This window comes from Crocodylus siamensis, chromosome 13 (assembly GCF_052110815.1).
Source record: "Crocodylus siamensis isolate JL-2025a chromosome 13, ASM5211081v1, whole genome shotgun sequence".
Lineage (NCBI taxonomy): Eukaryota > Metazoa > Chordata > Crocodylia > Crocodylidae > Crocodylus > Crocodylus siamensis.
The window spans coordinates 34,181,172-34,205,175 of record NC_143407.1 but is presented as its reverse complement, the minus strand read 5'-3'; the positions used below and the strand labels follow the sequence as shown (position 1 = coordinate 34,205,175).

At 41.2% G+C, this 24,004-nt stretch overlaps 1 protein-coding gene across 4 annotated transcripts in view; it reads right to left on the bottom strand.

Annotated features, from left to right (window-relative positions):
• BCAS3 (BCAS3 microtubule associated cell migration factor) overlaps nucleotides 1-24,004 on the bottom strand; it is a 457,217-nt gene that overhangs the window by 331,776 nt on the left and 101,437 nt on the right. For all 4 annotated transcript variants that reach the window (XM_090025357.1, XM_090025360.1, XM_090025358.1 and 1 more), the window contains exon 13: nucleotides 17,640-17,733. In XM_090025357.1, the coding sequence (XP_089881483.1) occupies nucleotides 17,640-17,733 (94 nt within the window). The remainder of the gene's footprint in view (nucleotides 1-17,639; nucleotides 17,734-24,004) is intronic.

Here is a 24,004-nt window from a genome sequence, read left to right as displayed (position 1 = left end):
AAGAAAAAATGTCTGGTGTGCCAAATGACTCCTCTCTGATTCATCTGGAAACTACTGTATTTTGAAACTGCAGCCACTCGCTGCTACCAATACACACTAAAACACGCATGGGTGCGTGCGCTCGTGCACGCGCGCGCACACGCTAACATACCTACATCTGTAACATTCTCAATATTTTAATGAAGTAGTTTATTTTGGCCCCTTTAATGGTTTTTTAAAAAATAATAATATTACTGAAACACAAACGGCGATTTCAGCATTGTTCAGAAAATAGAAATCACCTGACAGGCATATGGGGGGGGAAAAAAGAAGTAAAGCCATGAAAATGAAATGAATTGTGAATAAGGTGCTTTCAGATCAAATATTTTACATTTAAAATATTGGAAAGAAATTAAACAAAGGACTCAAATGCTTCCCTTCTCTTTAAGGGGACAGATGCCATTCAGATTTCTACTCCACATGAACTACAGACCAGACACATCCCAATCATGCTTTCTAAAAAACACAAGGGCTAAGAGGACAGACTGAATAAAGCGGGAAAAATATAGGGCCGTCCTCCTCAAAGCCTAATATTAGAAGCAGAAGTGGAATAATGCTACAACTAAACTGTGGGTAAACTACATATCGCTGCCTGGACGCACAAGAGGTATGTGATGGTGAAGCAGGTAAGTGGCTGAATCACCACCGCGATTGTAGTAAAATGTGCTGATTCAATATCTACTTTGGGGTCAGAATATCAGACGGATGATGCGTCATGTGCTGCACTTTGGTTTCCAAGCTCCTTCACTATCAGGTAGGAAAATCAACACGTTCCAATAAACCTTTCCAAACTTGCAGAGACAGGCAATACGTATCATCTAGAAAAATATTCCTAGCACTGACCAATTTATTTCTGAATTTGGAGAAAAATTCTGTGAATGAGAAATTCTGGGGTATGCCCCAATGTGCCTGGAAGGCAGATTCAGTGACCAGGTGAAAAGGGAAACAGGAAGCCATGAGGTTACAGAAAGGAAAAGAATGATGGATTTAGTCTATTTGTTGTCATACCTAAGCATATGCCCCTGAAAAAAACTCCAAGATATTGAAAAACATCTCTCTGGGGGTTCTACTTAGATGTATTACTTCCACCAAGATGACAGAAATTGCATAGCATAGGATTACAGGACTTTGGAGGTTTCTCTTTTTTGGATTCAAGGTTCTCTTGAGGAACTGCCAGGATTAAACTCCCAAAAAATGCCATTTTTAAAAGAAGTCCATTTCTAAACAACACCTATCACAGCTATTTAAGATGTGTTAATTCTGTACAGAGAAAATACATGATCCAAGATTTCAGTCTCTCTTACAAACTACTGGATATATACAAGATAACTAATTTCCTGAAATTAAAAATAAAAGTGGAGAGAGGAAGAGTAAAGAAATGTACTATCGTAACACACACAAAAATGTTGCAAGATTTCACAGCTGCTTATTGCACACGTTTCATTTTCATCTGTCAAGCCAGTTAATCACTGGGAAGAAGCAACTAATTTCCTATCATACACACCGCAGCTCCCTCAAATCACAAAACTCCGTTTTTAAAGCCTTGTTTCTAGTTTAACTTTTTCTTCAGTTTAAAGGAAAATAACCCTAAAAAACAATCTTAGTTAACAGCTGTCCATAATAAATTAATTTACAAAAATTCAGCTATGCACTAGCCCATATTTCACCAATTATCTTCCCCTTTTTGCCTTGGGATGCAAAATGTAAAGGCATTTGCACAACAGTACATGCCAATGTAAAGGCATTTGCACAACATTATACAGATATTATATAGGATACAGAATGTCACTGCAAGACATTTAATAGGCTCGTTTTGAGGGATAACAACAACTACTACTACTATTATTATTATTTAGATTTATATCCCACCTATCCAGGAAGGTTCAGAGCAGCTTACAATGAATGGCCAACAGGCATAGATAGGAAACAACAGTAGACTCCCCAGGTACTGCTGAAAAATGGCAAAAATCAGGAAAAACAGCAGAAAAACAAAGAATGACTCTATTCTTAAATAACTACAAAACACTCTGGACTAGATAACTTCCAGTCTATGGGTTGAGCTTCTATAGTTAAGAGTAATGACAAACTTCCAAAGGAAGTTCCCCATGGTAATAAAAACCCAAGCACAAAAAAGGTGGCTAGAGTCAGATCAGAGCTAGAAAATGTTAGCACTTGTATAGCACTTCCCATTTTACCAGTGATTCCCAAACATTACCTAATTAGCCTGTTTAATAACAGTCAGATTTTATACACTAGGCAGTACAAAGAAAAGAATAAAAGTCACAGTTAATCTGTGAGGCATTATCAATGCTTCTCAACAGTCGAACAAGGTGTTTTTCTGCCCACTTACCCTGATCAATGGGAAAAATTACTGTAGAGAAATTCCAATTTAAACTTCTTTAACTATTAACTCAAGGCCACCAACACATTTCAATTTACAGCATTTAAGTAACCAGAGGAATGTCAGGTCCGTTAGAGGTGCAGTGAGGCATCCAAAGGGGTACACAGTTTAATCTGTTTTACTGCAGGCCCAACATTAATTTTCCTCTTATTAATGGATGGAAAACCTCTTCCCTAGCCAAGGAGGGGGAATTTTTTGAAATTTAGACGTGTTTCACTTCACAGCTCTTCGCCACGAAGCTGGCAGAGGTAGCGCCTCTAAGAAAGCAGATCAATTATTTACTAAATTAAAAAAAGGGAAGCAGATGTTTACAAAACATCAGCTTTTTTAAAGCATTCACTTATGATTTTAATTCCCCATTTGAAAATATCCCTCCTTTAATAGAAAATTTGCATAATTAACATTTTTTGAAAAATTCAAATGAAATAGCTTAGAATAGTGATGCTCAACCTACAGCCCACAAAGGCCATGTAAATGGATCATCATCCAACACAGGTGTTTTCAACGGGGGGTACACATACCCCAGGGAGTACATTGATGGCCTCTGGGGGTACCCGACATGCTGCTGGCATGCTTGCCAATGAACCACCGGGGACCCCCCCACGGTGGCCGATTGGCCTCTGGGGGGCCTCCCCCTCCCGCTCACTTGGCCACCAAGGGACTCCTGCCTTCTCAACCAGCCGCTGGGGGTACAGTGACCCAAAAAGGTTGAAACTCCCTGATTTAACACCATGTCCCTGTCTAAACTCCCAGGGTAAATGCTGCTGCTGCTCACCTCTCTCTTCCCAGGCTGCTGCTCTGGCCAGGGGCTGCACAGATAACTGGTGAGCTCAGAGAGGTCACTGCACCTGTGGAGCACTTGGCCCATTTCTGATTGAAAGGTTTGGCTTGCTTATAAAAAAGGTTAAAGTACCACTGGCTTAGCATATTGTCTGTTAGTACTAGCAGCGAACTAGCAATCCTGATGCCTAGCTTATCCCTCCCCACCACTAACTCAGTATGTGACCTTGAGATCAGATCAAGGGAAGTAATTATTCTGCTCTGTTCGGCACTGGGGAGGCCACATCTGGAGTACTGTGTCCAGTTTTGGGCCCCCCACTACAGAAAGGATGTGGACAGGTTGGAGAGAGTACAGCAAAGAGCAACAGAATTGGTTCAGGTACCGGGACACACAACTTAGGAGGAGAAGCTGAGGGAACTGGGTTTATTTAGCTTGGAATAAGAGAAGAAGGAGAGGGGATTTGATAGCAGCTTTTAACTACCTGAAAGGACGTACAAAAGAGGATGGAGCTGCACTGTTCTCGACAGCCTGCCAAAACGGGGTAAGCGGCCCTCCGCCTGAAATAATTGCCCACCCCTGCTCTGGATTGTAAATCTTCACTTTGTGGGGGGAAGCGGCTGCAAACTTCCACCCTCCCTTCCCCACGCCACTGGTTTTGTGCGAGCTCTGGCCTTGCTCAGCCGATGCCTTGTGATGAGAGAGATGGGGGGGTACTGGAAGGCTACTTCAACTGCTGCCACGAGGAGCCCTCCAAGAGGGACAGCCGGCCCCCGGAGCAGCTCCCTTTCTCCCCCACACAGAGATGGTGATCCAGCCATGAGGATGCAAGCGGTTGCACGAGGGTCCAGAGCCCTGGCCTGGCTTGATGCCAACAGCGGCTACACGTGTGCCTCAGGGAGCATGGCGGCGGAGGGGCCAGGCCTACATTGCCACTACCAGGATCAAGTCCCTCGTCGCTTCCCCGCCATCTGCCCCTGGCATGCCAACATCTTCAAAGTCAAGATTGCAGGGTTTTTTGGCACTTGGCCCAAAAATGTTGCTGACCCTGACCTAGATCAATGCAAAAAAACCTGTATAATACTTTAAAACTCAGTGTTAACTGCAAATTAAAATGGCACTTAGAGTGTTTAACTTAATGACAACATTTCAAACTCCCAGTCAAAACTGTGTTCAAAATGCTGTTCCTTCTCCTTCGGTTACTACAGAGCCCTGTAGCCACCAGGTATTTCTACAGTACACGTACGAGACGATGAAAGGGAAGATTTATATTTAAAAAATGCCCCTCAACCTACTCTGGAGAAAATGAAATGAATATGCAATTTTTGCAGCAGCAGTTTTCAAAGGATGTAAATCCAATGACTGGTTTAACAAATCTCTGTTTAAGAATTTCCTATGAAAAGTTCAAGATCCAGAATAATTTTCTCATCTTTTCTGGATATCCACAGCCACCTACTGGATTATTTGCGGACCTAGTCATAAGCAACAATGTTTTCTCTACTCACAACTGGAAGATGGCATACAAATCTGAGAGCAACCGTAGTGAAAAATGATGCTTTAAGACCTGAATCTTCAGCACAGCACATTGGCTTTCGTTTTTAACCCATTCCCATCTTGTAGCTAATGGATATGCCTGTACAAAGAGCAGGAATGAGTGAACAAAAGACATGTGCTCAGCTTCATGAAGGCACTGAAAGTCTCATCTGTATTTTCCAGTTTCGCATCCATACTAATCTCATGTTCTCTATCCAGAATCGAAGGCAAAATCTGAAACAGGGATGCCCTCAGTGTGGGTGGAGCAAGAATGCGACATAATAACTTAATAGACAACTTCGTAGACACTTTTAAAAATGGATTCAGAACCCAATGGTGCCCTAGATGCTTTGCAGGTGCTCAATTGAGCCCGACAGAAAAAAGGGCGCTAGGACGTAAGCAGCTTCCATCTCTTGTGCGGCAGCCAGGTATACCTGCACTCCTCTGTACTGTCCTGGCTGCTTCATTCGAGCAGCACAGGAGAAGAGGCATCATGCAGTGTGCGTGGAAGAGGTGAGAGCAGGACCAACTTGGTTCCTATAGTGCAAATTACCATGGATGGGGACGAGGGTACAAAACAGGATCTAAATCAGGAGCGGGCAAAGCCTGACTCAAGGTCCAGATTGGGGCTGCAGTGGAGTGTTTCCCAGCAGCCCCTGCATGCATTCCTGTGGCCGGTTTCCGTGGAGACCCCAGTAGTGGCAGTGCTGTGACAGCACAGGGCTGGTCTGGGGCTGGGATCTCGTGATGGGCACAGCGTGGTCCAGAGCCAGGGGAAAGCTGCAATGATCCTATGCCTCAGTTTTCTCCTTCTGTAAAATGGGGCCACAGCAGTCAGCCTGCATACACCAACACCCCATGCACAAATCTCGGCGGCATGTGCCTTCATGCCCTGGGCGGTGTGCACAGCAGTGGGGAGCCACCCCCCAAATGCCCCAATCCCCCTGGGTGAGCTGCCAATGGCTCTGTCCCCGTGCCCAGCCCCAAAGCCCCATGTACCACCCTGGCTGAACAGTGCCCCCAGACCCAATCCCTGACCCACTCCCCACTCCTCATCATGGGGGCCTCGATCTGCCTCACCCACACTCCCTCTGTCCCCCACAGACTTACCTCCAGGGAGCTGCTCTCCACCCTGCCCAGCTCTTTCCCAGCCACATGCACGTGGTGCCCCCTGCGTCCCGCTCCCGGCACCCCCAAGGCAGTTCCTTGCAGGATGGAATGGTGCCAGCCTGCAAGAGGAAACCCAGCTCCCTGCACGATGCTGTGAATCCAGGACAAATGATGTCCCAGAGTCATGCAGCCCATTACTGCGACTTGATGATCCCATTCCAGGACTGTCCTGCCTAATTAGGGATGGGTGGTCACCCTAAGACCAAGGCATGAAAAAAGTAGTGTGATAATTAATATCTACCTTGCAATGTACTTCTCAAAAGTTAGGAAGGACAAGTGTATGTTATTTGACAAGGGCCTAACTTACCCAATTTGTCTGAGCAGGAAAGAATAGCTAAGTATCAGTCCCTAGAGCCCGCAATTGTTCCGCCTCTGCACAGAACTCCCACTTATTGATGGCGAAGAAAATATCGAAGTCAAAGGATATATGGCTGTGCAATTCAGTGGATAGCTAGCAGTTCTACTATAAGGTCATCAGGAATGCTGACAGCTTGCTTTAAGAAAAAAAAAAATAACAGTCTCAGGTTTCTATACTGGTTGAGAGAGAAGTAGCTCAGCAACCTGGCAGGAACACAGCATGCTGCCTGGAAAAGTATTATTCAAGTTCAGCTGGGGGTGAGGGAATTTACTTTAGACACTGAGGTTATTCACCCTAACACCCACTTAACGACAGTGCCCCAATGAGTCCAGCAACCACCATGTACAACCCAGTTTTATAGAGCATACTTTTCTTGCCTACAGCACTCTCAACTCTGGCCCAACCCTAGTTTAAAGGCATTATATTACTGTCCATCTTACAAAACTTAGTCTTCCCTACTTTTCAATTTACTCTTCAACTGTACCATCCTGTAAATTACATTAATTCATTTGCATGTTCAGTAAATTCAACCCTCCCTTCAGCCAGCATAAGTCAGGGCCCAAACCAACAGAGAGTGTCAGGAGGCGGCAGAAACCTCCTCTTGGCTTTAAGGAGCCAGCACAGCCTGAAAAAAATGGTCAGTGGTGTCTGGGAAGGACACAGGACATTTCCAACACAAATTAAAACTCTGCTTTGCCTATAGGAACCTCAGAGCGAGCATGCGATACAAGATGCACCATCCTTTGCTAGAAGCAAGGCTTCCTTGGCGGGGGTTATCTTTTACTAGCAAACTGCCCGTCAGGAATGACGGGGGGAAAAGGGGGCAGATGGGGGCAGAGCACCGCACGCCACCACCCGGTGCCGCTGCCGCCTCCCAGGAGTGGGGGAAAGGGAAGCTTGCATGCGGCCGCCACCAGCCCACACTGCCGCCACTCCACATCCACCCGCACACCACTCCCCTCCCACACACCCACCCTGCGCCCCTCCGCCCATCCGGCCGTCTGTCTGAGTGTCTGTCTGTGCGGAGCACTCTGATTGGTTGTTTCAGTAAGCATTGTGACTGGCTGCTGAGGCAAACCAATCAGAGTGCTTCAAGAGTGTTACAGACAGATAGATGGACTAAGCCCTTTATATATAGAGAACTGGACCAACGATGCAGTTCTGATAAAGTTATACAAGGCACTCTTTTGTCAGGTCTCCTCACCCTTTGCTAGCCAGTGGAAATCCTGCTTTTAATCAACCGTAAGGATAAAAAAAACTGGACTGGGTTATATTTATCTGCAAGTTAATTAAAGTCATGAAACATGATTTGCATTTCAGATGACGCAGACTAGTGGGACTATTACTTTAAAATGTTGTTTACAACAAAATGGCACCTTGCATCTAAAATTTAGCCTATGGACCACATCCAGCTACTCTTCATACACCCTGGGAATACTTGATAAAAAGCATGATTATCACTTGGGATGATCATAATTGTAGCCCTTAGTAAATTCTGGGTTTATAAAGTGAAATACCCAAAAATGACCAGAATACAATTTTTCCATGAGATCTTACAAAAGGCCAAAGGCAGTTGGCCCTAACTGTACATTATTAGCTAAAAACTGTGGGAAGAAACTGCATATACATCTCAGTGAAAAAAATCTCCAAATCTTGTATTTGTTGGGCCTTGGTAGTTCATAATGGGATGTGGCAAAATTACACCACTATAGAGCTTTAATTTCGAATTAAAGGAGACTTGATTTTTTTCAGAGTCATCATCCTGACTGGAAGCCAGAATTGCTGAACTACAAGTGACGGTGTTCTCCCCCAACTCTCTTCTTGATCAAACCATTAGAAGGATACAAAGAGGAATATTCATTCCTGTGCGCCAATCAAGAGTAATGGAATCCATAACCTGTTTTCACCAGCTGTTACACACAATGGGGAATACGAACATTGTCCTACTGAGAAATGTGTTTCCCTTTCTGAAATAACTTTATAATCAGCTCCATTCCTCCCTGGAACGCTCCTGCTGAAAAACCGATATTGCTGCGCATGCTGCATATTCACATGTAAAAACTATATGCAAAGCTGGAAGACGAGCTTATTTGGCAAAACCAGACGTTATATGATTTAAGTTAAGATGATGAAATAAGCAGTTTGTCCAAGTATAAAGGGTAATTTAACTGTTGTACAACCTGGCATCATTTTGATTCTTAATCCTAGGCAACACGTGAAAAAGTTTGGTGTTTTCCTCACTATGTGTTTTATATAGACAACCTATATAATGTTACATAGCCAAACAGTATTTGTTTTTACCTGTTTTAAACATACATCAGAGGCCGTATTTAGTATATACAGGTTCCCCACTCAGATGATAAGTTAACATGATCCTTTCAACTTCACTGCTGATAAAATGTAATTAGAATAAGGTTGTTTCCATACAGTTTTGCTTTTCCTTGCATCTATAATTTGCTTTGATAAAAAATAAAAAAAAAATTTAAAAAGTAATTTTTCCATAACATTTATACATTTACTTTATAAATTTTTTTCTGCCTGGAATGCATGTTCAAAACATTGATCTTATTTTTCTCCTTCACTGGATCTATTTTATTAAAACCGCCTATGGCTTCAGGGTAGACAGCAATGTATTTAATGACTAATGTACAACCATCCCCAGCAAAAACTCTGCAATTTGTTTTTAAATGGGGCGAAGACAATTTACTATAACAAGATGCTCCAATGCTCCAGGCCCACATACTCTTAATATTATTTTTAAGAGACTGTAGAACAACAGTTCCTGCATTCTGAATAAATGTATATGGTTTACATACGAGTTTGGTTTTAATTAGCACAGTTCATAAAGGCCTTTATCCTCCAGATCTGTCAGACTGAACTGAGGAATACTGTAGCTTTTAACACGATAAAAATCTATAAAAGATCCTCCCTCTATGGGTCCCTCAAAGTCCTTTTAAATGTGTCTAGTTAGCTAATGTAGCTAAAAAGTACAGATTCTATGATGCTTATCAACTGCGTGATTTACAGGCATTGTATTCTGAAAAGTCTCACCAATCGTGACTCTGTTTTAAGGCTGACGGGACTACCTCACACCACCCATATCGAGTCTCGTCTAGAGCGCAGTACTAAGCTGCAGTGCTCCTTGCCAACATCATAAATGCTGCCATTAAAATATTTGTTTTAATTCTGACCTCAGAGTCACAGCTAATAAACAAGAAAGGCAATGAGAAATTGAAAAACAAACTAAAAGCAGCTGTTGGACTGGACGTTTCACAACGGCGTTTAACTGCATCCTTTAATTTCACTTCTATGAATAGAACCCATACACCACAGATTGCATGCCAGGTAGTCAACCAAGCCGTATTTTCTCTCCAATTCATCCTGCAGTGTTATTCTGTCGCGTAACTTTTACTGTATTTTTAACTTTCCTCTCGAGATCACTCTCTGCTCTGGTCTACGACTAGCAAATGGCAAACGATTTGCTGGTTGTTGCTCGTGAGAACGTGTAGTGGAATTAGCTGGCGTTTGCCTAATGCCTGCGTAGTCCTTTAGTCTTACTCGCAAAAAGGTGCACAGAAATGAGCCGCAGACGCCACGCGTCAAGACAAGGACAATCTTGATCTAGCCATTCAAACGACTTCAGTTTTAGACAGAGCATGTCATGAGAGCTCATGACCGAATTTGCACAAGGAGTCCAGCAGTCAGCCTATATTACTTTACAGATGTCCCAAACTTACTCAAATGTGTTTTAACTAGTTCCGTTGTGACCCTTAACGGGTCTGTTAGGCAGCCTGTGAGACCAGCTTTCCAGAATATGTATTATTACTAAAAACAAAGTCATTTTAGCTTTAAGAGTAAACATTCTTGAAAAATCCATTCAGAAATGTTACACGGAGAAAAAAAAACCATAGTGAGACACTTAAGTTTTTGTGGCCAGATGGTGATAAAGCTAGGAAAAAAGACAGAAATATGGCTTTCAGAAGTTATATTGAGACATTCTGTGATTGTGGAGTAAAATGACTAGACTGATACCTTGATAATGGTAGACAAAGCAACTTGATGAGCATCCCAAATGGGTAACAATCACATTTCCTATTTATAGGAAAAAGCCGTTTTCAGATTTGGCAAGTAAAAGAGTGAGAGAGAGAGCACGGGTCCATACTACTCAACTGGGAAAAACAGAATACCATTACTTCTCCCTAACCCCACCATCCCCAGTTAAACACCAGTTTTTACTGTATTCCCACAAAACTTGACAGTCACTTCTTATTTACACATGTGGCAATGACATGTCTAGTGCCTCGCTCCAGGTTTTCCAGATTACCCACCTTTTAGTAGATACCCTTGCTGTTGGAGAGTGCCCAAATCACTAAATTTAAATGCAGTTTATAACTCTTCCAAAAAAATCAGAGTTGCACGAGTCCTTGATTTTTATTAAGCCTATTAAGGGACTTGTAGCAAAAGACTCCAGCCTCAAAATTCAGATCCAAATCCTCGTGCTCAAATGTCTGGGGGGTGGGGGGGACTGAAAGTTTTAAACCTGCAGCCACATTAAGACGACAGTGAAAATTTTCCAGACAACAGGAGATAGGAATTGCCATAGGAGATCAAACCAGTGGTCCATCTAGTCTAGTATCCTGTCCCTAACAATAGTCAGTAAACCTCCTATGTCTGGGTGCAAAAATAAAACAAACAGTATTCGTTTTAAGGGGCTCTCGCTCACATTAAAACTGTGAGCGTTTTTCCCTATATAAATTATATTAACTCTTCTAATAATGTAGCTTTGTGAATAAAAGGGACATTTGCACAAGCTCCTGCAGTCTGTAGTCCAGACAATCTCTAGCCTTGTCTAGATTATCATGGAGCAATTTATTCTGCCGCGTACCACTGAATTCCCTTTTTCTCCCCATCTCTGTTCTAAACCTTACATGCACTTACAGTTTCTGGCACACTATCATCAGCACATTAAAAGCTTGGAGGCTTTTTCATAAACATCTTAAATTAAATAACCCCCTATGGTATACTCCTTCCGTTTGTGACCTCCCAAAATTGAGTCCAGGGCGCCTTCATCCAGAGTTTACATAATGAGCTCTCGTTGATTTACATTATGTTGCAGACATGTTTTTTTCCACGGTACTGTAATAACCAAGACGTTCTGTAAACTGTTTGTACCTGTTTAAATATTCTATTCAAAAAGATAATTTAAGGCCTAATCCCTGCTACAAAAACTTATTGCACAATGCTGTTATGTTCACGGAAGAAAAATCTGAACATTAAAAAAAGGAATGGCGAGAATTTTTAATCCCATCTACAATTAAAATATATTAAAAAGTCCCTGCACATTAACTCCACAGTTCAGTTCTAATTTTGTGCTTTGCACAATACAGTGGAGAAGTGTTTTTGGTTGTACACAATTAAAAAGCAGGTCTTTAATTCTAAAGAAAGTCCCAGTCTTACTTACAACCTCTGATGGAGGCCTGGAAATATGGGCCGTATGAAAGTCAAATAACGCTGGCTTTATCCAAACAGCGGTGCACTATTTTACAGCAGATGATAGACAAATTACCAAATCACCGCACTCTTCAAAAACAGAAGTTACAGACAGATGGCATAATTGGCCACGCACATCTTGGATGAAGGCATTTTAGGGTACAAACAAACAAGGAGTTGCAGTAAGTTTAAAGAGGAGTATCTGTGTCAGCTGCTCTAAACTAACTCCCAATAACTTCTGTACATTGCCACAGTACATGAAAGCTAACTAACTCAGATTCATTGGGGATTCCAGACTGTGTCTACATGGGGTCACTCAGGAAAATTAATCCAAATTAAATAAAGGTACCCATTTGGATTAATAAAAGTGGATTAATTAAAAAAAAAAAAATCACAATAAAAATATCTGCGCAAACACATTTTCTCAGCATTACCCACGCCTTTATTCAGTTTTGTTTAAATCATCTCGAGTGGAATCCCAAGTGAACTTAGCTAAACTGAACTGAACTCACTTTAATTCCACACAAGAAGGTCCATAAAGGTGTTTTAAAACTGGCACACGAAATCACAGTAATGCTTCAGGATTAACCTTAGCTGCACTGAGTTAAAAATCCAGGGCTCTGCTAATAGAAAGGGACTCTTAATTATTGCGGGACATCTTTACAATATTTATTCACAAACTGAAATGTTTTAAGGCTCACATTTCAGGGACTTGAACTGGACTTGGAAAAATAGGGGTGTGGTAGTCTTCCAAGGTCCACCTACAACACAAGCTTTGCCCACAAAAGATATCCCTCAAAGAAGACTGTGCAGAGGCTCCGAATCGACTGTGCACACTCCTCAGCCTCAGAGTATTGCCCCCGCACGGGGGGATGAATAGACTTGGGAGCGCTGCTAGTCTCCAGGGCTTTTGACCTTCCCAACTGAGTGGAACGAGGTCTCTCCCAAATCCACTAAATTCAGAAACCTCAATGAGCTGTCGCTCACGGTGCTCCACGTACATCTTTGGAGTGAGTTAACACATGCTGAAATTAATTGGACAGTTCAAGCTTTTCAAAGCTCCTTGTTTCAGCCTCGGTAAGCACAACCAGACAGCACTGCATCTTTAGCTTTGTGAATCAAGTCTCTCAGCAACCGGAACAGCTAGAGCCTTCGTTTACAACAAAACCAAACTGGTCAACCATACAACCCAGCTCCTCCCCTGCACACGTGCCTGCATATATCACAAAAGCATAAGTGCTACGGAGGAGTCAGCAGCATGAAAGAAGTGGCCACACGCCATGCTCCTCTCTGTTTCATCTAGACTGTGGTCCTGGCCCCCGTAGAATAGCTGTAGGAGTACTGTAACAGCATTTACTGATTCAAATCTGATGTCTAAAGAGAGACGTGGAAGGGTGGGACCTTATACCTTCATCTTTGTCTCAAAAGCATCAGGCAACAATTTGGCGCTAGGTCTAAAAATCAGTAGGATTTGTAACTGTAAATTTGGTAAAATTTACGTAGAGATATGTCACTTCTCTATATAAAATAAAGATGTGCAATACTCAGTGCAATCTATAAATTGTTAATAGCCTTTTATTAATAAATAAGCACACAGCAGGATCCCAATGTACCTGAACGTGAGTCCTGGAATCCTTTCTTTTTTGTGTCCTTTTGCTTTTTCGTGACAAGGTATTTAGCAGAATTCACAGATTCGCCGCAATCCGACAGGGCTGCACCAGAAGCACTTCTGCTACGGCCTCCAACGTGAGACCCCTGGGCTGCCGGTCATGTGCCTTAGCACCTGCGCCACCCTAGCCCAGTCCTGGAATCGTTTTCACTAAATCCTCTTCCAAAAATATTACAAGATTACTGCAGAAGAAATTTCTCTCCTGGCCAATACAAAAAAATACTGCACCAATGGTGGAACTAAAGCTGACAATTTAATTGGAAAAGAGAACAGATGCATTAGGCTCAAATCATCTTTTTTTTTTTTTGATTATCGCCTTCCCACCAGAGAAAATAACTCTACTGAACTGCTGGATTTAGCATGTCTTGATGCCATTTACCAATTATTTCCAAAAATGAAAAACCAATCAAATAGGTAAAGGGTACCCAGTCTTTTTTTTTTTTTTTTTTTTACTTTTACTGAATTGCTACTTATCTATTAATCTTTAAAATGTGAAACCAAGAGGCATAACTGTATGTGGATGGCACTGGCTTCTGGCAAATTCCAGCAGATTTGGGGGTTTTGTGGATGAAGCCCCGGGTTCATAGAGTATCCAGCTGTAGTGCGGAAAAACCCACATAGTAAAAAATTTACAACTTTTTTTTTTTAAATGAAAGCTTAGGATTCGCTGAACACAGCAAAAAAAAGCAGAGAAAACCTAAATTACCAGGATCCGCAATTTTCTTTCCCTGTGATTTTCTTCAATCTATTATCAAGTCAATTTTTAAAGTGGGATTTGCTGCTTGTTTTAGACTGAGATATGTACAATTCCCTTAACATCCATTGCCCTAGTAGCAACCTTCTGGTGTCTGGATGGGCCAGAAAGATGTATACTGGGATTGTCTGGACTCTTAATAATCTAAAGCTGCCCAACCAAGCATGCTTAGAAGTGATATTTCAATTACTTGGGTATTTTTTTTATTATTATACTGATTTTTTTAACTTGGCCATGTGCCTCGTCCAAAATGCATGCTAGCTAGATGCCAAGTTTCTGTATGCAAGTGACCTACATGAAAAAGAGCAACATTTTTAAGAATGTGAAGAGCATAATTTTTCATCTTGTCCTAATGAAAAAAAAAATGGCTATATAGATTTTCCTCAAATAAAAAGAAGAAAACCGCTCTGACAAAGACCATTCAGGAGTCTCAGCCATACCCCACGGAAGTCAAAGAAGGCTATTGCTACATACTGGAATGCAGTACCACGTAGAGATACCCACACTAGATCCAAACAAGCTGGCTCACGAACCAGAAACAGCTTTGCCACATTAGCACAGCATCCTGCCTGGTCTAACTTACCCTGCTGAGAAAACATGCCCTCAGTCTGTCCAGTGTTTTCACTGGGTTTGGGATCTGATCCACAGTAAAATTAACAGACCTGGGGAACTAATGATACAGCAAGGGATTTGCTTTCTAAGTCTAAGAATGGAAAAAGGATAAGATAACATATGACACCAACATCAACAATTCTCTCTCCCAACCCCTTCTTTCTAGGGCTTATTGATGGTCTTTGTCCTAAACCAAAGCTGAGCTTATGCTAACAGTTACTTTTGGAGTGCGACATCCCTAAGTCCCATTGCGTCATTTCATCATCACCACCTATGGTTAATCATCATCACAAACTACTTGACTCTTTAATACTGAGAAAATCTTTAAAGTTGGTATCTTTATCGCACACAAATCCATTCTACTGCTCTAGTACAGGGGTTGGCAATCCCTGACATGGGGTGCCAGAGTGGCACGTGAAGGCATTTTGCTTGAAACGCGCACCTCGGGACAGATGGCGGGGAAGGGGCTGTGGCTACACTGCCAGAACAAGGGTCAGGTCCCTTCTGGCTCCCCCGCTGTCCACCTCTGGCACACCGTCTTGTAAGTTGAGGGTGCAGGGATTTTTGGTACCCTGCCCCAAAATGTTGCCGACCCCTTCTCTGATATAGAATGCAGTCTGGTTCTCAACTGCTGAAATTAAGAAATAGTGTGTTGCATAAAACTACGTGAATTCAACATAAAAATATGTGCATATAACTTTCATGTTTGGTCCATTATAAGCTTATTTATAAAGTACTGGTTTAGAAGAGTTGCAAAATTATTTTGTGTCTGGGAACCACAGTGCATGCATTTTTCCCCCCTCCCAAAATTCAGTATCTGTAAAGTTTATTTTCATGGGTGCTTTGGTATAATGACATGATGAATATCTGGCTATTTGATTATCCATGAATCTACACGCAAAGAGGAGCAGCGTCTATTGATTGCAATGATTAGTGAAAGTCTTTATAGACTGCTATGAGGTTTCTGTAACATCGTGCTAGACCCTGAGAAAACAGTGCCTCAGGGTTGCATAACAGTCGGAGAACCTGACAGCAGAAGCCACCTCCTGTTTTCATTATGCTTTGCAATGAAATCAACCTGAATGGCAACACGCCAGTTTGCAATGAATTAGGATGATGTCACTTGTGGTGCTGCCATCAAGCAAATCCACCTGGATATTACTAAGAAAGAATCCAGTTGAGGTGCAGATTTCATTTTGTCCAGAGCCGAAACAATACTTTAAAAACTATTTTGACATTTTGTTAGGAAAAAAAAAATAAGGTGGACAGCATGATTTAACACCTTCCTAGGAGTTATCCATTTCTGCAAGTGTTTCATGACATGCAGCATTTGCAAGCTGTCACCAAATCACAATGTTTAGAAAACAGTGTTTTCTTGCAGGGCATTTTGTTCGGCTATCAGATCTATGGTAAACATCTATTGTACATCAGAAAAAGGACTGTGATTTCACAATAAGGGCAAGCAGAAAGAGAGCCAGCCTGCAAGCAGGATTTTCCATGCATATGCAAATCTCTCTTTCAAACGATACACAAGATTTCCGTCATGCTCGTTTGTTTTTCCATAAGCATTTTGCTTTTTGCAAATGTACACAATAACAAGAGACCCTTTCAAAAGCATGTAATTAGTGTTCATAAAGTGTTACACAATAAGGAGTGTTACTTAGTTCAGTCTCTCAAAACCATGCGAATGGCATGTATTATGATTTCTACAAAACAAAGATTAGCTACCCTGCACAGAAACATTACCTTTTTAGAATCCAAAAAGTACGTTCTAACCTTAATGTTCAGAGATACAGAACAAAATCCCTGAATTATGAAACAAGATTTTTTTTTTAAACGTCAAAAGCACTAATGGTAAGGAAGCTTTGAACCGCATACTACTGTTAAAGAGTTCTGACATAACAGATGGGATGTCAAAATGAGTCCAACCGGTCACTGCAAGTGAAGATATACATGACATCTATTCAGTTTTAGCTCTCTGAAACGTGACTTCATCTCCAACAACTTTGACTCGATCTGTTGAGGTCCCTTCCGACCCTAGCATCTATGAATCTGCTGAGTATTTTACTACATTTTAGAACTCGTTAATTTAGAGAATCGGAAACCGTTAATTCCCCAGCCCTTTCAATGACCACTATGCAGTCAATCAAAAAGTTATTTCTCCGTCTTGAGAAGACTAATAAACATGGTTTCCTTGTCAACTGAATGAGATTAACAGGATGCATCTCACCTGCCCATAATCATTCTTCATCTGCAAAGAGGAAGGAGGGGAAAAGGTACTTTCTTTGAGGTTTTTAAAATATTTTCAGATTGTGGTTCATACCACTTAAAAGGAAAAGAGCAGAACCTTGAGTTACAGATCCACAAAGCATTTGTGGCACCATATATTACCTTCAGAGGAAAGATTTCATTTGAAATGACCCATCTTATTCCCAATTTTAGGAAGAAGAACCCTTTCAGGGAAGTTTTGGTCCTGAATTTCCAGTAGATCTGATGGACTTAACTAACAAAATAATTCCTTTCAATATTTCAGTTATATGTAGTTTTAGGTAGTGGTCAAGGTTTCTTTGTATATACACACCATAAAACAGTATAGCTGGCCTAAAGCTGAAATTCCCAGAAAAGACAAAAGCAGTCTCTGACAACTGGCGTGCAATGCTCAACCAAATGAGACAGACATCGATGTTTTCCAAGTCAGTCTTTGCATGTCCCACAATAGACTTGTAAAGAATGGTGGTAATTTTTCACAGCCCCAAGGAAACAGAACATACACTGCATTTCTTGTTTTCTTTACATACTATATGCTATAAAATTAACTATGGCAGAAGAACTTACCACTGGGGTTAAAAGCCATGCAGCAAATGGGCTTTTCATGTGCCGGGAAGTGGGCCACTATACCATCGCTATCAGAGTCCTCGCTAACAAGCACCTGCATAAAACAAAAGAAGGTTAGGTTTTTTTGTATGGCACAAATGTGCATGAAAATCACGAAGTCATTCAACACCCCTGTGTTTCTCCATTTCACTGCCACATTTGGAAGACCCCTTAAGGCCTAGCCTGAAAAAGTAGAAAGCTACTGGCCTCATCGTAAGGAATGAAACATCACACCAAGTCACTGACCTTTGAGTATCCATTTTACAAAAGGAACATCCTAGCACGGACCAGAAGTATTTATACATGCAAAGTTTAGCAAATATCCAGACACAAGTGCAGGATTTTCTGCACGCATGATTCCCAAAGCATGTGACTGCAGGCTAGAAAAAGCCTGGGCAGGTGATGTGGGAAGCAGGGATGCTCTTTTTGTTGTTCCTTATCGATAAAGCTAACCTGCAGTGAAGTGGCTGCCGAACGGGTGAAGTGTGGGTGGCTGCCGAACGGGTCTGCAGAGGGACACTACCTTTTGTGTTATTAAGGCCCCAGACAGATGTTAATTTAAAGGCACAATGGGATCTGATGCAGGATCCCAACAACTGCTCTTCCTGCCATGCTACACATGCATGGCAGGTAGCGTGACTGTGGGATCCAGCACCAGTTCCCATCGCTCCACGTCGCCAAAGTGCCAACAAGTAGCAGGCTTGGCTCCTGGCGCTCCCCGAGCTGGGAGCCCCATCGGCTGATTAGAGTCTCCCATGAAGGAGCACATGGTGCTGCTGTCTCGTGGCTGGGAGCTCCTCTTAGCTGATGTGGGGTCCCAGCTGCGGAGTGAATGGGAGTCTTGAAAAGCTCCAGCGAGCTCCAAAGGCTGGGAGCACTGGCCACCCATTCAATTAAAGGTGCCACAAAGTTAATGCATCTGTTTTGTGTCTTATTCCTCCTTTTATCATGCCATTAATTGAATTAACTTGTGGCCAGGTCACTGCTACCCAAGCCATCATCTTAAGGGTAATGTCTGTCAAAGGCCTAAGCTAAGCTCAGTGTCTAGATGGTTTTAAGTCTGGACATGCAGTGTGGCCCTAAGCCCATAATTAGGAGCTCTGTCGAATACAAGTTTTGAAACAGCCTCGCACTTACCTTCAGGTTGGTAAGTGGTCTCGTTCTGCACCTAGCCTATCTGTATGGGACAATTTAAAGGGGATTAAGGAGAGGTGATTTTACCCAAGAGCACATAATTCCTTCTTAAGTGTAGACCACAAATGATTTTTCTAACAGAAAACAGAAAAAAAAGGTTACACAGAAAAAGAACAGATTGCATAAGTGGGGCTTGTAAAGTAGGTGTCACATAATCATGGAACAGGTCTTTTCCCTTTGGGATATTTAAAGTGTACAGTGGTGACAAATCTGCAAGTGGGGCAAGGGGGTGGAAATCAAAGATGTCATTTGGTTAGCACCCTTCCCTTGAATGTGACAGAATTAAGGTGTCCAGCTATACAAAGCACACAGGAAAAAAGGAATAAGCAGGTATACCTGAAAGCAACTGTGTAACAAAACCCGTTTTTTAAATTTTGACATGCCCTTAATGGAAGTTAAGTATTACAGAAGAATGGTTCAATAGGACTACATAGGTCAAGTATCCTTATTAATCAAGGAGGTTGTGTTTTGTTTTGTGGGGGGGTTGTGGGGGAGGAATACCATGGCAAATTGTGCATCAGTCCAGTCAAATGACCTATTTAACAGTATTTCAGTACAATGAGAGAGCACCACATTGTGACATATCCAATCTACTGACTGAAGATAAAGGTCCTGCGCTGGTATGAATCATCTATGGGATCATGCCCTCAGTTAGGACAGTCCTTGGCATATAAACACAATACTCAGAACCTGATAACCTAATTATATTTATTGTAACCTGCCCTGAGACTCTTCTAGGGAAGATAGCATATAAATCAAACAAATAAATAACATTATGTTGAGACACTACAGACTGAAGGAGTCAATTCTGCCTCCAAGAGAGCTGTATACGTATCTGAAGCTGAGCATATCCTACAAAATGTTATCAACATCAGGCTACGTGAAGAGGTTTTTAAAGCTTCAGAAACTGGAAACTACTACACGGATGCATTTGGTTAAAGAAAAACAGCAAGAAAAATATTGTATTCTTTAGTTAAAATGTTAAATCATGTTAAAGATGGACATTTCAGAACAAACAGAAAATAATCCTAGACCATAAAATCACGAGAAAAATCTGACAACACAGGAACAGTATAACCAATATTAAGTAAACAGCACCTACAATAAGCAACCAAGGAATCAGTTTTTAAATGGTTATACCACCAGGTGGTATAAAATTACCTGGTGCAAGCTTCTAATAATTTGTCTGTTTGGTTGCAAAATAATTAGGGTGGGGGGTGGGATTTAAAAACTTCCTACTCTCACCAATGATTGGGGCTAATTTGAGGTATTTACTTTTATGCTTCAAAAGAGAAATCATCTTTAAATGTTTAAAGAAGTCACGTAATATGGATAAGGAGGCCTGCGCCCGACTTATTTTAAATGTTCAAATTACTTGGCACGGTCGCATAAGCACAATTATGGTTTTGCTTTCCATTGTCAGCATTCCTCACTGATTCCAGAGTCACTAACCAAAGGGTCTGGAGATCTTCCTAAGAGCATTTCAAAGAAAGAGTGCTCCTTTTCCCAGCCTATAGAAACTGCACTGAATACCTCCTAGACATCATCTTTTCATGCTTCCACTTCTATGCAACTGAGTCTTCCTCTAATAAGTCTTGTCACCTGAATTAAAGGTAAGTTGCGTCATCAACTAAAATTACAGAAGAAACAGCAGATTCCTTCAGCCCGGTCATGTTACACCGATTCCTTTTAACCTAGAAATCTGCAGATATCGTGATGCATCTGGATTGCTGCTAAAACATGTATGGATTCTTATACAGACATCAAAATGGATTGTTTCAGTAAGGTTAACTTTGGAGTGCCAAAAACGTGCATTGGACAATTAATCCTGCAACATTAAATTCTCTACAGCAGTAAAAGAATAGTCTGGCTGTTATAAAGGCACAAACAATTTCAACCTGTAGGTGTTAGCACTTTGCAGCATAATTCAGTATTGCGAGACCCTTTTAAGCGTCCTAATCCAAGCACGGTGCAAAGTCAAACTCTATTAGCCATAATTTTGCTAAGTGGGCCCACCTTTTAAAGCTGCTTCTCAGCCATTTGGTAAAATGCCACATTATCTAGTCTATAAAATGCAACCTTTGCCCATCAAAAATTATGCAGTTTTGGAGAAAAAGGTTTTAATATACATTTGATACCATTTGGTCAAGTATTTATGTTATGTTACTTCAATGTGGACACATAGCTTAAATTTTAGACGTCCCTTTTCAGAAAATATATGTCTTATAATAGTACTCTCCTTGGAATGACATTAGGTTGATGAGCTAATAGTAGTTTTTCAGTAATCTCCCATTTAACCTATATAAATCAGCTTTTTCATCTTTCCACCATTTCTAGCGTGGGTTCTTCCTTAAAAGTAGTAAAAACTTACTGACATATTATCTGTTTTCTAAGGCCACCATTCAGAGAAAAAAAAAAAAGCCAAACCATAACTGTGACCTTGTGGACCGTAGAAACCCCAGAATCTCAGAGAGCCTGGCCACTTGGAAAGTTGTCATATTCAAGCAAAAATGTCAGCCTGTTATGTTCATCAAATAAACACACATACCTTTAGTGTTCAAAAAGTGTGAATACGAACAGAAAGTGGAGAGCAACACATGAACTTTAGCCTCTCACATCCTACAACCCCAACGCTTCTTTGCCTAGAAATGCCACTCGCTTCCTGCCTACCACTGAAGCCACAAAGAAAATGAAATTAGCTCCCCCACACGCCCACCTGGGAAAGGAAGGATGAGGTTAAAGAAAGCTTGCTTGTGTTTTTTAAATCAAAGTGAAAAAAAGAAATCATTTCAGAATAGACGAAGGGGATCCACAGGGATCTGCAATCTGCATGGTTTCATTTGATTGCTGTTAATTGGTATTTCACATCTTCAAACTGTACCCCTTTTTTATTTTCTTTTACCATTCTTCCCCTTCTTATATACCAGACAGGTCACTTGCTCTTTTCATGTCAGGGCTGCCCTTTTCCACACGTACTATTTGTCTCTATAATGCCTACATACACTGGAAGGAAGAGGGAATGCAGTTTCCCTGGTTGACCACTCGTTTGCCATCCAAAAACTCATTGCAACAGTCTTTCAATGTAGAAAAATATCCAGTGCAGTTGGGCTTCTTCCAGAAAGTCTGCACAGATGATGGGAAGGAAACACTTGAATTTACTGAGGCTGCATTGGAAGAACGGCCTCCAAAAGGTGTTGGAGGGACTGGAGCGGGTGGAGGATGGTTCAGGCAGGTGCATGAATTCAATGCTGACACTGGAAACGGGTTCGTTTCCACTGAGTTTATGTTACATTACAAACGGGGAAAGGGGAGCTGGAAATGCCTTGCTTGGAGGGGAAAACAAAGAGTGGCACAAATTGCTCAATAATGTATGCAGCTGCTGCCAATGAGTCGGGAAGAAGTAGCTCATTCCATTTCCCATCTGCAAAGCAGAAAAGGCCCGCAGAAAGTCTGCGGGACACGGACCACCGTGTTTACGTTCAGGTTGGATATCGCTCATTCGCCAAGTTAACAGCCTCCAAACACTGCAGTTGATGTCGGGGTTGAAAGACTGCTCAAAGGCCTGCAATAGCAAGAGCTTCATAAATCTGGGCCTTATTCTTAGACATACGTGCTAGAGCTCGCATAGCTTCCTCACCGATTTCATTATCATTAGAGTATAACATTCCATAAAAATAACATGAAGCCTCTTCTGTAAAGACCCTGGAAATCCCCACGTCCGAGATGCCAAGCCAGCACCTCCAACAGAGAGCGCCACTGCGATGTCCAAAGAAACCTCGAGCTTAATGGAACATGATCAACCAATGCTCCAGATCCATCAACCTGGTTATATTACATTGCAGCGGGACACTGTAGCAGATAAAAATAGTTTCCATCTTCTTCTAAAAACACACAGAAAAAGCGGACACTTTGGGGAGGATTACACCTACAAGTAGAAAACAGCACTTGCTTTCAGGGCATAGCTTAAGCTAACGCTTCTTTTTTTCCTCCTGCACTGTATTTTTCTTCGTACTTAAAGCCCACAGAAACTATCGACAATTATGACTTCTATTGTTTATTTCATCTTTAAAGGCAAATTACAGCATTTATCCCAGTGCAGGCACAGCTTTTAAATAAACCATGAAAAACAACACAAATAAAAAAATGGACATAAATGTAACTAAGCAGGACTTATTCTTAATAAACTTAAGAAAGAATGACACCATCGTTATAAAAATCAAACTAATCAATTTAGCGACAAAAAATATGAAGAGTTGAATATTCATTAACTACTGTACATACAAAAAAAAAAATCTCGTTATGAAATTCTCGGTGGATTTAAACAACTAAAGTCAGTCCAGTGTCAACTTCAGCTCCAAAGATGTATGTGCAAAGAAAAAAAAAACATTATAGCTAAGGTCAAACATCAGTGGAAAAGGGCTAAAAGTGATAAATCTGTAGCATTAACTACTGCACTCCTTTTAATAGAATCCAGCATAAACTCAAAACAGCCTTGTGCTCAGCCTGAACCATTTATCTGAGACAAAAATGTCTTCTTGACAAAAAACAGATCCCCTTTAATAAAAGTAAGGCAGACAGTATTATGCTCTGAGGGAATCCTGTTGCTCTTTTTATATTACATATAAAGAGAATTCTTCTGTAATACATGTAGATATAAAAAGTGAAGAAAGCCAATGCCAAGTATACAAGCGTTAGAGTATCAAATTATCTTTTCTGAAAATTGCACTTTTCTATAAATAAAGTGCTGGCATGAATAGCCAGTGGGATTATGCATGTAGTTACAGATTTACTATTGAATACCTTTATTTTTTAAACTTCTTTTTGTTTTAGACTGAAGTTTCACAACTGTTCTTGCTACCTGATAAGGATCTTTATTTGGTTCAATTGTTATCAACTCCTTACCAAATGGAAATGAACTTTTGAAACTGCAGCAGTCTGCTTTTTTTTCCCTGAGAATTCCTCTTTAATGGAATAAAACGTTAATAAGGAACAGGGAACAAAAACCTACTGATCATATTTTAAAATATAAAAAGAACTAAAGGTTACTTTTTTAAGTAAAATTTGAAAATTTGTCTCAAATAATTTTCAGGTATTTTGCATAATCTGAGGTTGACATGATGATCTAACGTTAA